The sequence below is a fragment of the Parus major genome, chromosome 21 (genome assembly GCF_001522545.3).
Source record: "Parus major isolate Abel chromosome 21, Parus_major1.1, whole genome shotgun sequence".
Taxonomy (NCBI): Eukaryota; Metazoa; Chordata; class Aves; order Passeriformes; family Paridae; genus Parus; species Parus major.
Window position 1 is genome coordinate 6,477,879 of NC_031789.1, and position 14,166 is coordinate 6,492,044.

General features: G+C 54.2%; 1 protein-coding gene across 4 annotated transcripts in view; it reads right to left on the reverse strand.

Annotated features, from left to right (window-relative positions):
- The window catches only part of SAMD11 (sterile alpha motif domain containing 11), an 87,353-nt gene that overhangs the window by 36,482 nt on the left and 36,705 nt on the right, over positions 1 to 14,166 (reverse strand). For all 4 annotated transcript variants that reach the window (XM_033519229.1, XM_015648453.2, XM_015648455.1 and 1 more), the window contains exon 5: positions 9,619 to 9,743. In XM_033519229.1, the coding sequence (XP_033375120.1) occupies positions 9,619 to 9,743 (125 nt within the window). The remainder of the gene's footprint in view (positions 1 to 9,618; positions 9,744 to 14,166) is intronic.

Sequence of the window (14,166 nt, forward strand, 5' to 3'; positions counted from 1 at the left end):
ACACAGGTCCCCAGATCCCACATCACGTCCCAGGCTCCCGCTGGCCTGGCAAGGAGGGACCCAGAGGGAGGATTTGGAGACAAAGTCAAACATTTCCCCCAAAGCTGCAGAAACCAGAGTGGACTTTTGTTCTCCCCTCTTTCATGGGAGGTCCAGCACTCACCTGCTGCACTCCTGCAGCGGGGCATGGAGACAGGGCTGGGCAGCAGCTGGAGCAGGACAGCACCTGTGTCCCTGCTCAGGGCTCACCCCAGGCTCTGCAGCAGCAGGAGAAAGGACGTGGGCACGGCCCCATGAAGCAGCTGGTGTGGCAGGCAGCCTGGGGGGTTATTTTGTCTCCTGCCCTGCTCTAATCCTCAGCCTCCCCACACTCAGCAGAGCTGCCTGGCTTAAGAGTCATCCTCACCAACACATCTAAGAACCCCAAGCCTCCTGATCAGCTTTCAGGAGAGGACTTGGGAGCCTAAGTCTGGGGAGATTAGAAAACCTATCCCTAGGCTTCCCCAAAGACAGAGGGGCTTTATCCCACTCTTGACAGGGAATCTGCACCAAGGACACTGCTGGGGAGAGCTGAGCACTGGGGTCACCTGGAGGAGGGAAATCAGTGAGGTGCTCACAAGGTTTTTGCTGAAGGGGCTATAAAGGGTCCCAGTTTTGGCCGAGGGACTGCACCAAATTGCTCTGCACTGTGCTCCTGCTCCAGCACAATGGGAAGAGAGCAGACCTATCTCACGCTCCCCATCCACAGCACTGGGGCTTCTCTGAAAGCTTCTTGGACCACGAAGTCCTGAGTAAACAGAGAACGGAGCCAACTTCCCCGGGAAACCACCCAGGCTGGGCCAGCCAACATCCAACCAGACCAGAGCCCCTCTTCCACCTCCTTCCCCATTATTTTATGAGAGGGAAAAACATCTTCCCTTGCTCTTAACTCCAGCTCTGAAGATGACAATCCCCACTGGCCAGTCTGAGACGTCTTGGCAGCATCTTCCCCTTTTCCTTTGGCACGGAGAGGCTCCCACCAGCAGAGCTGCTCCGCTCAGCCCAGCCCAGCAACTCCTCCTGTCCCCGCGTGCAACGCAACAGCTTTGGGGACACCCTGGGGACTCCCTTTCCCAGCCACGGGCCTTTGTGAGGAGCTGCCCCAGCTTGCTGGGGCTCAGCAGGCCCAGAGCTGCTCCCAACAAAAGCTGGGAGAGGGGGATCCGGCCGCGCATCCATCGGCACCGGCCCTCGCCAGCAGGAATCCACGGAACAAAGGCAGGGGGAAGCACAAGGTCATGGGAATAACTGGCCATAATTTAACTGAGGGCAACAAGAATGGGGGAAAAAAATATTGGGGAAGCTGGGGGCAGGGAAGCAGTCAGCTTCTGGGATTTGGGATCCTGGAACAATACCAGAGCAGGGCAGCTCCCGGGGCAGGGAGAGCTCCAGCAAGGAAGGAGGGGAGAGGGAACATTGCTGGGTCTCTGCATAGCGAATGCCAAACCTGCTGCAAAATAAAGGCAGCAATCCCCTGCCAGCAGGTCAGTGAATGGTGCTGGGACATGGCAGGAGCAGCTCCAGCCTCAGTTACTGGCCCAGGTTATCTCCTCATGTCCCCACACCTCCACCTGCCTGGGGCTGTCATTTGGGCTCAGACTGGGAGTGCTCCGTGCAGGAGCAGCCTGGCAGCACGGGCACAGGGCAGGCTGGCACTGCTGCCTCAGGACTGTCCCCAGCACAGCCCAGCCTGCCTGTGAACCCTCCCCCAGTGTCACCCTTCCAGCTCCCTGCCACAAGAGACTCCTGGAACCAGAAAGAAAAGCAGGAAACGCAGGGGAGGGAGGGATGGGACACGGAACGGGCTCTTTGCAAAGCGAGGAGGACACACCATTGAATAACCCAAGGGGTTTCTCCTTCTTGCTCACTTTTGGAGGACTTTGGCTCAGCCTGGCTGTGCAGTCACTGCTCTCAGCAGCAGAGGAGGGCTCCAAGGACAGCCAGAGCCCACCAGCACTCTGGTCTCAGTGCATCTCACAGGGGCACCCCAAAGGCTGGCCCAAAACTCCCCACAGGCCAGTTAAGCACAGCTCCCAGGAAAGAGGGGGCTGAGCAGGATTCCCAGGGGGTAACACACCAACCAGCCTTTCCTGGGCACGGGAAGCAGCCTGGATCCCCTTCCTCAGCTCCACAGGACCATCTGCCTCTCCTCCCACCATCCACAGGATCCTGCTATTTGCCACCTCCTCACACTCCATCTCCCCGGCTGGGAACACCTGAAGGGAATGTCCAGTATTTCAGATCCCAAGGAGTGAAACAGAGGTGATGCTGGAGCCACGCTGCTGTCTGTCTGGAACCAGGCTGTTTATTAGGAAAGGTACTCCAACATCCCCCTGGCTCCCAGGTTCTTACAAAATTCATTTTTACAGCATGCTCAAAGCCACAGAAAGGTGGTAAATATTCAAAGTATGAAAAACGCTCATGGAAAGGATATACTGCACTTAAGAGAGAGATCTGCATTAATTTTATATGCTGCAGAGAGGCTTTTTAGCAATCACAAACTTGTGAATCTCAACTTTCTTTCGGAAAAGATTTAAAGAACGCAGCTGGGAGAGTGGGCTGGAAGTCCAGGCCTTTTGGAGGCTCATTTTCCTGTCTGGAAAGGAGCAGGTTCCTGTGGGTAACGCAGGAGGGGGAAGTTTGATAAACCAGAGACCTAGGCACAGACAGGTTATGAATTCTCCATCCCTGGCAGGGTCCAAGGCCTGGCTGGAGGGGGCTTGGAGCACCCTGGGACAGTGGATGGGATCCCATCCCATGGCAGGGGTGGCACTGGAGGGGATCTCAGTTCCCATCAGTCTGGGATTCTGTGACCACAAAGCTCTTGGGAAAAGCTTGTTTGGCCACAATTTCTCCATCGGCACTAGCAAGCTGTGAGAACTGGCAGCACTGCCCTGCCACAGAGATCCCCTGAGCCCTGGCAATGTCACCTGTCACACAGGGAGGCAGGGACAGCATCCCCGTGCCCTGCAGCCTGCCGGCTGCTCAGGAGCCTGGGGTGGCCTCCAGGACCCAGCACCGCTGCTCCACCTCCCTGGCTGCTCCTTCCTGAGCGTTTCCTCAGCACAGGGAAGGCGAGGACAGCGATTTCCAGCAGAGCTGCTGGTGGTGCTGGACCCCCTTAGCACCATTTAAATGTCCAATTGCACTCATTCAGCCCCTGAAAAAAACGCTGCTCCTCCAGCCCGTGACAGCTTTGACAGCCAGACTCCTTAATTCCTTTTTCTTATTCCCTTAATCTGTCATCTTTATCAGGCTGGGGAAGTGCCAGGCAGCAAGCAGGAGCCCCGGCCCCGATCAATCTCCACATTACAGCTGACAGAATGGTGCTAATAACTTATTGATCTCATGTTTGCCAAGCCCCAGTGGGGCTGAAAGGCTCCCATTGATTGGCTTGAGGGAAGGAGCCTCTCAGCTGAGAGCAGAGCGGAAAACCTTCAAATTGTCTTCTTCCACAGGAGCTGGGAGAGGGAGGGAGCTGGGGAAGGAAGGGCAGGGACCAGGACAAGGAACTGAAGAGGAGGAGGAATGGAAAGGAAGAAGGATGTGTGTGTGTGTTTGTGTGTGAGAGAGAGAGAGATGGGGGTTAAGGAAGTGTTGGGAAAAGGTTTGAGAAGAATGAAATGCAAGGAGGAGGGGAAAGAGCAGGGAAGGGGAAAGAAGCAAAGGGAAGAAACTGAATTGGGAACAAAAAGATTGTGTGGAGCTGAAAAATGAATGAAATAGGCAGCTGAAGCTCTTCTCGCTCACAGCAAATCATTAATAAAATCCTTCCCATTAACTCTTCCCAAGCCTGCCCGTGTCTGGCACAAAGCTCAGCCCCTGTGCAGTGGGAGCCCACAAGCTCTGCCTGGGGACAGGGCAGCAGCAGGACCACCCCACGGTGACAGATCCACAATTCAGCCCTGGAAAATCCCCACCCCGCTCCTGGATCTGCTCTGAAGAGGCCAAGAACCACCAAGGGTGACCAGAGAGGCTGAGCAGAGGGAAGGGAGCTGGGTCTGTGCTGAACCCTGCCATGTGCAGGGACAGCAGCTGGGAAAACAAACCAACAACAAACCAGAGGAACAGTTCAGTCCTCATTCCCACTGAGCCCCGGGGCAGGGCTGGGCTGGCAGGAATTCAAACCAAGGCAGTGCCAGGGTCACTCACACTGCCCTGGGCAGTGCCAGGGTCACTCACAGCCTGCCCCAGGGCCACTCACATCCTGCCCGGGGCTCTCAATGCCCAGGGCTCTTTTCCTGGTGCATTTCTCTCAAGTTTATCCATCCCAAAGCCTGGAGCAACATTTCCATGTGACTCCTCCAACACAGACAGGTCCCTGCACTCCTTTCCCCTCTGCAGGACTCGTCCCCCATGTACCTGTGGCACACTGGGCACCCCTGTGTGCCTGGCAGAGCAGGGGGCAGAGCAGCAGCTCCCAGGGACAGGGGACAGAGCTGTCCCTGAGCAGCAGGGCCAGGAGGCTGGGCAGGACTCACCCACAGCACCCCAGCCTGGTGCCAGGGCAGGGACACTGCCAGCTGTGCCCAGGTGCCACCCAGCAGCCAGGGTGGGTGCCACATGCCTGGATGTCTCTACAGAACACCAGGGAGGTGTCACAGCACCAGGGATCTGCTTCCAGCTCTTCCCCAGCTGCCTGGAAAGGCACCTGGCACAGGAGGCGGAGGCAGGGGGCGGGGAGAGGTTATTTCTGGAAGCAGGATAATCTTGCTCTTCCCAGAGCTGCAGGGAAAGGGAGCAGGAGTCAGTGTTTGCTGGAGTTTCAGAGCTGCTGTGTGAGTTTGGTGGATCCAGCCCCAGGGAGGGGGAGATTCTTTGTCCCCACCAGGCACAGCCTCCCTCAAAGTGAGGGAGACAGCCCTTGAAACCCCACAGCCTCCCCTTGAAACCCCACAGCCTCCCCAAAGGGCTCTGCAGAGCCATCCTCCACCATCCTACACGAGCCCTCCTGCAAGGAGCAGGTCCAAACCCCTGCCCAGGTTGGCCTCGTTGATCTCAGAGATCTTTTCCAGTCTTAACTGAACTCCAACAAAAGGGTCCTGAACTGCCTCAGCTCCTTCTCCTCCAGCAGTGGCAAAGCCAAGAATAAAACCTGAACAAAGTGCAAAATCCCCTGCCCCGACCTGCGCTGGCACAGCCAGAGCAAACGCTTCAGTGTTGCCTTTTCCCACTTTCCCCTCGCTTCCCAAGACCTCTGCTTGGATTACAAACGGCTGTTGCTTACCTCCCACTCCTGCAAGGCTTCAGGAGATGTAAAAATAAACTTAAAGAGAGCACAGAGAGGGGACAGTGCTCAGCTCCGAGCCTAGAGGATGCAGAGCAGTGACAGAGCCCCGACCCTCACGTTGCCAAGGTAAACAATTGTCCTTCACGGGAAAACACGTCAACAACAGGGCCTGGGCTTCCAGCTCCTGGATGCCCATTTGGTGCTGATTTTCTGCTCAATTTAAGGCAGCAGTCCAATAAAGGCTGCTGCTTTTTTTCCCTGTTGTTTGGCTTAGTTAAATGAAAACATGTCTGCAGCCCAGCTCATTATCCTGTGCCCCGAGAGTGGCCGTGCGCTGGGATCCTGTCTCCAACCATTAGCAGCAACATCCCTGATCCCAATTCTGTTCCATGCCCAATGTGAACTCCTCCTTAGCATATGAAAGCTCTGGGTCTCTGTGCAAAGCCAAACGAGGTCACTGCAAGGCCTCGGTGGCCGTGGCAGGGACACAGAATGTGGGGTTAGGCCCACAGCTCTGTGCAGTCAGCTGTGGATCCACGCCACAGTTACAGCACTGTTTTTCACTATTTTTGTGAATAAAAACCCAATTCTTCCATTTGAAACTCTTTACAGTCCAAAAAATCCTCCTTTTCCCTTGTTTAGTCAACAGGGCACCACATGGAAAGGTGAGACAAGAGGCTGAATACAGAACAAATCATCTCACAGAGAGGAATCTCAGCTCCGTGATGTTTTTGAGACATGTGAGTGAACTCTGCTCTTCAGGGCTGAAAAAGCACCAGGAATAAACAGCTTCTGAGGGAGCAGGGCTCCTGAAGTGGGGACACAGGTGTCACAATGTCCCCAGCACGTGGGATTCCCAAAGGAGTCACTGCAGGTGAAGATGTGGCTGCAGAAGACACCGAGGACATCCCTGCTCCCACGGGACCAGGCCCTCAGGGTTTGTCATTCCCATCACCTTGACCAAAACCCCCTGGAAAAGCCTCTCTGGGAGCTCTGCCCCACAGGAAAGCTGCCCTGCTGCTGCTTCCCACACCACAGCCACAAGAGCTGCAGTCCCAAAGATCTTCTGCAGAACCACAGAGAATTTCTCCCTGTTTGGGGCAGGACCTGAGGCTCTGTCTCTACTCTGTGCCCTCTCAGACCATCTCCAGGCACCAAACCAACTCCCTGAGGCACGAGGGGCAGAAGGAAGAGAGGGAAGAGCTACCCACCTTCCTCTAGCATGAGGGAGCCTGAATCCTCCACTTCTATCCATGCAAATAGTCCTACTGCAACTGGAAACCCATGAAATCTGGCACTGCAGAACAGAGGGTGTTTGAGGAGAGAAAGAGGAGAAATTAACAGGATGTTTTTTTGCAGGAGAGGAATGAATTAAAGCCTTGGGACCAGGACTCTGGTGCAAAATGCTGCTTCAGGCCCTAAAGCAGCGTGCAAAGCACACAAACATGGGGAGAAGGCACTTTCTGAGACCCTCTGAGGCTGTTCCCAAGGAAGCACAGACCCCATACCATGCACTTTTCCTCTCTTCCTTCCCTTCCATCCCCAGCTGCAGTTTAATTAGCACCAAGGAGAGCATCTGAGCCTTCCCCACTGCAGAGCCACCACGGGAGGGGACCGCAGGGAATCCTGCAGGGTCAGCCAAGGAGACAGCAGCCACGGTTTGTAGGGAAACTGCTCTGGGGGCTTTGGGAACCACCAAAGCTCCTTTTCCAGGTGGTTCTCCCTGCTCCCTGCACAGGCTGGCACTGCCAAGGGCTGGCTCACCCCTCTTCCCTGCACAGGGAGCCAACCTCACCCCCCAGCACCAGGCAGCTCTGGCCTGAGCCCTTTCCTGCCTTCTTAAAGTCAGAAAAGCCCCAGAACCACATACAATTATTTTTCATTCGTTTCAGCCCCTTTCTGCATTTCAAAGACCATTCCAGATGCAGTAACATTGCTGATTTTCCAGCCCATGCTGTTTGGAACTACAGCAGTGCCTCTAATCCTGGTTGTAACAAGGGAAGGAATTCCCTCACAGAATTAATCACAAACCAGCCAACCCTGCCAGCTCCAGCCTTTTTGCTGCCCCCACGGGCTGGCAATAAGCAAATCTCTGCCATTTGTGCTGTCCTTGTTCCCAATCCTCTCCTGAAGCTCAGGCACAGCCAGGAAGGAGCAGGCACTGCTGGGTCCTGTTCCAGCAGCACTCTGAGCTCAGAGGGGAGCCCAGGAGCCTCCAGAGAGCTCCTCCTGCCCCACTGGGACCAAACCCCAGCCACAGAGCAGCACCAGGAACGTTTCAGAGCAGCACCAGGAACGTTTCAGAGCAGAGGCAGCGGCCTGTGAGAGCACCTGCAGCTCCCAGCCAGGAGTGATGCAGGACTTTTTGAACCTAATGGCACCAGCATCACTTACTCAGCATTGTTTATCTCCAGCTGCTCTTTTGAGGGAGAGATCCTCACAACCCAACAGACAGAGCTGTTCTGCATGGCAGGCAGCTGGGGGCAAGGTTCTTCTCCCCTTCTTGTTGGAACAAAATGGTTTAAACAACAACCAGCCCTTCAGACTGATCCAGCACCACCTCTGACAGTTCTGTGTGTAACAATTCAGGATTACCCAGCTCCCCTCCCAGTAAAACCAGCCCCAGCAGCACTCAGCCCCAAAGCCCAGAGTGGATGTGGCCCTGGGGAGAGGTGACAAAGCCCCTGTCCCTTCAGACACCTCCTCTCCCCATCACCCCCTGCTGAACACCCCAAACCTGTCGTGTCCTTGACAGCTTTGTCACTGCCTCGGTGGCCTCCTGTGAGCATGAACCTCTCCTTTGTCACTCATGGAATACTTCATGGGATCATTAAGGCTGGAAAAGACCTCCAGGATCACCCAGCCCAGCCATGAACCCAGTACCACTAACCCCTGTCCCCAAGTGCCACATTCACGGGTGACCTGCACACCTCCAGGGGTGGTGACTCCACCACTGCCCTGGGCAGCCTCTGCCAAAGTTTTCCCTCAAGAAACTTCCCCTAATATTGAACCCAAACTCCCCCTGACACAACCCCGGGCCATTTCTAACCGTTTCTTAATGTAAGAAACAAACCAGAGCACCTCAAACACCAATTAAGAAACAGGAATCAGAGCTTCTACATCTCATCCTTTCTCCTGATGGGAATGAGAGGAACCCCCTGCATTTCTGGAATACCACAGGCCTCAAAGAATTCCAGCAATGCTGCTCAAGCCCAGCAGTTTCTCTGCAAAGCAAACAATACCGAAACCCATTCTGACATCCAGGGTCAGCTGAGCTGCACAGACTCCAGCAGGGTCATAGGGAAAAATGGATTTATGGCCAGCTTGGCTTTTGGAGCTGTGCAGGGAAAGGGGCTTTGGAAAATTGTTAATGATGAGATTGGAGATTCAGCTGTGAAAGCAAAGTCTGGGAGCTGCCCATGGCTGATTTACAGACACACCACAAATCCCTCCTGGGCATATATGGGACTGAAGATGTTCTTTAAGTTTTCACCCTCCAAATACATTCCCAAAGGGTGCCAGGTGTGCTGTTCCCTCTGGATTTCGGGTTCACTCACACACTCTACAGAATGGCTGACAAAATATATGAACAAATGCACAAGCAGACAGATTTTCAGAGAAGACCTAAATCAGCACACAGATTTGGAAGGGCAGGGATCACTCAGTATAAAAACTGACAGAAACCCCAGTTTTTCCTCAAATTTAATTTATTTATAACTGAAGGATCCTGCAATCAACAAGCACACTGTGGTTAATTTATTCCAGACTCTCGCTTGTTGACTCCTGCATGTTTGTCACCTTCCCCACACTCCCTTCCTGACATCCAGGGACTCCCAGGGCAGGATCCCACAGCAGCATTCCTGGTTTCACACTGGCTGGAGGTGAAAGCAGGGAAACAACCCAAAAACTGCCAGACAGCACCAAGAAACCAGAAACCCAAACAATCCTGGCTCCCAGAGGAGCTGGCAGGCCCGGCAGCAGCGTGGGGAACCTCTGATTAATGAAATTACAAATCAAATCATGCTCTCTGCAAGGCCTTTCTGCTTCACTTGGCACCAGCCCTGGGGACATTTCACTCTCGTGCTGGCACAAGCTCCTTTAACACAGACCACTGGCTTTGAGAACAACACAGGGCTGGGACTTCCAAAGGGCTGGGACTTCCAAAGGCTTCACCACCACCGAGAAATCCTTTCCACGTTCATCTTTAGCCAGAATATGAAAAGATTTCCTACAGCTAAAGCATAATGCAGAGAAAAAACAACTGGAAAACAACGGGACTGGGGAGAGGAGGGAAAGGGAGAGGAGGGAAACCACAAGTCCAGGGCAGCAGGAGGTGGCCCAGCCCTCACCTGCTGCTGCCAGCCCCACGTCCAGGCTGTTCCTCTTGAAGTCACAGCGGCTCTGGCTCTCTGGCATAACGAGCTGGCGGCTCTGGTGCAGGTTGGAGATGATGGTGGAGAGGTCGCTGTCGCGGCTGTGGCAGAGGACAAAAACCCCACGTTAAGGAAATCCCATCTGCCCCCCCTGAATTGATTTCCCCACCCCACATGAACACATCTGGGAGAGGCTTTTGTGTGCTCCAGCACCGCTGGATTGCAGGAGAGGCCCCCACTCCCTCCCTCCCTCCCAGGGGGTGCCTCGGTAACCTCTCCTCGATTTTGGGGACTGCAAAGCCCTTCCCAAGCTCCCTCTCATTTCCCATCAAGGACCCTGCAGCTGCCAGAGCTCCTGATTCCAGCCCTGCCAGATATAACTTGCGTGGGCCAGGACTCACATCTAGGATGGAAAAACTGAAAGTGGAGGAATTGGCAGATCTGCTCCAGAATTAATAGGAAACTTGAACTGAAATAACTGATAGTTTTCTATCAGCTACCACCCTTCTATTCTTAAAAACCTAAGTTTTTCCATTCCATCACTGCTGGGACAAAAGGCTGTTTGATTTGATTGAATAATAGTTTTTCTCCTTAGAGAGGAACCCACCACGAGCCTGGGCAGCAGCGTTACTCAGAGCTGAGGGGACAGATTTATTTACAAAACCCATTTTCAACTCTCCCCTCCAAGAGATCCTGAAACAATGCTCTTCCTTCTGGGGAAAGAGACTGTGTTAGAGCAATTCAGCATTATTTTGCCTGTTTTCCTTGCACCACATTGCTGCTAACTAGGCTGGTTTAGTCCTTTTTTTCTATTTTTTTCCCCTTCTACGGAGAGGAAGAACACAAAAACCAATTCACTGTAGCAGATACTGCAGCTCAGTGGCGAATGCTTTCGCTGGGAAATCACTCTCCAGCTACAAAATATTCCTGAATAAATGATTTACAAAGAGCGAGGAGGAAGAACAAGGTGGAAGCCCTGGCAGGAGCTGGTGGTGCTGGAACATCTCCCTTTTGGTTTGTTTGCAGGAGGGGCTGAGCTCCTCATCCTCTCAGCACCAGGGGCTCACCCCGACCTAAACAGGGCTACTTTTCTTCCTGCCCTCTCTCTGAAGGGAAGATGACAGCCAGGAGAGCCACTTGGAAATATCAACACAAGTTAGGAATATTGCCCGCCCAGCCCAGCCACAGCTCCCACCCAGGGGTGTCCTCACCTGGGCCCGGCAGGGCAGCCCGGAGGGTGCATTATCTGCAGAATTACCCGGCACTGATCTGCCTTAAATATCCCCCCGAGCTGCTGCCCCTGGCCCCAGCAGGTGCTCCCAGCCCATCCCGGGGCTGCAGCAGGGGCTAATCCGTGTCCAGCTCGCTGCTAAGCAGATCCGTTTAGGACAGAAAGTCTTTAGGTACTTTCAGCGGGCGTCTGGCTGCAGATTTTCACGGGAGGCTGCAGACACAAACAGCCCCGTGACTCCCCCCGGGATCCCCCCATCCCTCAGGGGGATCAGCAGGAGAAGGGAGGCTCTGGTCCCAAATCCTCTGAGCGCCCATGGGATCCCAAATCCTCCGAGTGCCCATCGCATCTGCCCCCCCAAAGCAGTGCAGAGTGCTCCTTATGCAAGCACGAGGCTCATTACTTAAGCAAGCCCACAGGTGAGTGGGAAGCCCATTTCTCCTGTGCCAAGCAGTTTTGGGTCTTATCCTCTTTTAGCTGCCACCTTTAAGATGCATTATGCAAATATTTTGGTGTCTTAAGTCATTTATGGGATTAATGTGAAGTGATTATCAGTTCTTTTTAATCATGCCAATCAATAAGTGGCTGTCAGGGACAGAGGACAAATGCAGATAAACGCTGCCATCAGCACAAGGCCCGGAAAGGGCGGAGGAGAGGAGCCAGGAGAGCAGGGAGTGGGAAGAGAAAAATGGGATAATTACATCCTTGCATTTGCACAGTGCCTCGCATCCCAATCGAGCCCGGAGCAGCGCTGGTGTGTAAACACGTTCAGCTACGAGGAGGGATTGTTTTACCCACCAGGAAAATGCAACTCCCTCTCTCTGGAGCTGTTCCTCAAAACTCGGAGAGCGCAGAACACCAGGATCTATCTGGTGAGAACAGAACCTAGGAGATCTCCGTGGAAGGAAACATCCCCACACCTGCAGTGGTGTTCTCCTTCCCCCAAAATCTCATGCTTTCAGGAGATTTTCCACGGGTTTAAAACTAAAATCATCGTGCTGTGCAAAGGTGCATCAGCAAATCCAAGCTCAGGGACCCGCAGGGTCTGAGCTGCAGGCTCTGAACCCCACTCGTGGAATCAGGCAGAACCCAGCTCCTCCCAGCCCTTTCTGAGCCAGCACACTGGGATGCAGAACTCCAGCAGGGGATGAGACAGGCGGGGCAGCCGTGAGCCAGGGTGGGCACAGAGGTGCTGCCAGATGTCCCCAAGGGTCACTCCAGGCTCCCACAGCCAGGGGAGGTGGCAGCTCCCAGGGCCTGCTCAGCCAGACCCAGACTGGGAGCAACGCCTTCCAAATGTGTTTCATTTACAGCCATTAGCAGCGACTGCATCTTTAACGAGGAGAGGGATGAGCAGACTAATGGCTGGAGACAATTAACCAAAATATAAATCAGTGTCAGGGCTCAGCACAGGCAGCCAGGCGCCCGCAGGCCCTGGTGGCACTCCCCGGGCGCTGCTCAGAGACTGCAAGGAGTGACTGCAGAGTGGGGGAAGGAGGCGATTTGGTGAAAATTTAAATAATTTTCAATAGAGGCTGCCTTTCTGTTTGCTGCAGTCTCCAGAACCAGGAGACAAGGGAGCAGTGACCTCGCTCCAAACGGCCCGTGCTCCTCTCGGGGCGAGGCTGCAGGAGCCTGGCAGAGCTGTCCCACCCTGCTGGCATCCAGGCTCTGCAGGGCACTCCCAGAGCGCTGCCAGGGCTCGGCAGCGGGCAGGAAAAGGCAGTCCCTGTGCAGAGGAGGAATTCCAGCCACACTGCAGCTCCCACAGAGGCTGCTCCAGTGTGAGGGTATCCGGGCACATCTGGAGCTCAAGCCCTGGCACGTCAGGGACTGCTGGGGCTGCTGCTCCCTGGGGATGCACGGAACAGGCAGAGCCCACCTGGCCCTGCAGCCACAGCAGCTCCAGAGCCAGCCCTAAACCAGCAGCCACAGAATTCCACAGATCCAGGAACTGCAAGAGAGCTGAGGGAGTGCAGAATGAGTTACCAGACTGGGTAACTTTTCCTAATACTTAATCAAATCAAAGGAAAGCTGGGAAAACACAGTCCAAATTCTCTGAAGAGATGCAAAGGAGGAGACTGGAAGAGAAGAGAGTCAGGAAGGAAAATGGGGAGGAAATAAAATGGAAAAATATTTCTTTTAAAACACATTTCACCAGCTCTCCATCCCCTTAACGATCACCCAGTAAGTGCAGGGATTATATTAAATTTTACTGATCAATACAGCAGCCATAAAACTGTCCCGACCCTCTGCCCCTCCCTCCAATAAAGAAAGGAAAAATCCAATATGCAAAAGGAGGAATGTCAGGGCCTGCAGGGGAGAGGGCAGTGATCAGGCAGGGCAGGGGAGCTGCCTGCCTGCAGCCAGGGCTGGCTCAGGATGTCTCACCTGGCTCAGGTGCCAGGTTCAGCTCGTTCACTCTACAGTGATCTCCCTCCCTGCCCCCTGTGCTCCCACCCTGCCCAGCCAGGCCAGGCACCATGTGCGGCAGAGAAGCTCCAAGGAGATGAGAAAATTACCACAAGCTGCAGAAACACGAGGGGTTTTTCTCCTCTGTTGGTCTCAGCAGCACAAAAAGCCAATTTTGAGGCGTCAGGAGCAGTGTCCCAGCCAGAGTCACCGGCTGCTGCCGCAAACAGCCTCACGTTACACAGGGAGGTTTAGATTGGATGTAAGGAAACATTTCCCACCCAAAATAAGGGAACACAGCCCTGGACAGGCTGCCCAGGGCGGTGCTGGAGTGCCCAGCCCTGCAGGGATTTGGGAGCTGCAGGGATGGGCCCTTGGGGACACGGGGCAGGGCTGGGTTAGGCTCGGATTTGGCGACCTTGGAGGGCTTTTCCAACCTGAGGGAGCCAGGATTTAGCAGACATGGCTCGGGGCTGCCCAAAGCACACGCCCAGGGTCGGGAGGGATGTAAATCAGCAGGGACTGGGGAGGGAATAATGAGCTTTTTATGGAAGCCATTAAAGGAGAACCCAGATAGGTCCATAAATGCTGTTGCATCATTCCAGCCCCGAGAAACAACCTTATATAACAGCACAACTGTGGGATGGCAGGGCTGCTACAGCACAGGCACTCAAGGGTGCTCCGATTTCCTAGTTAACATTTAAAAAAAAACCTAATAACTAATTTCCAAACAAACATCAGCACTCCAGTCCAGCCCCTAGAAGAAACAAAAAACAAATTTCTATTTGGTGAATCTGGGGGTTGTACAAGGACCTGGAAGAGCTGCAAGAGCAATTCCTGCTGCAGCCCCCACATAAACCACCACCGGTATCATTGCTTTT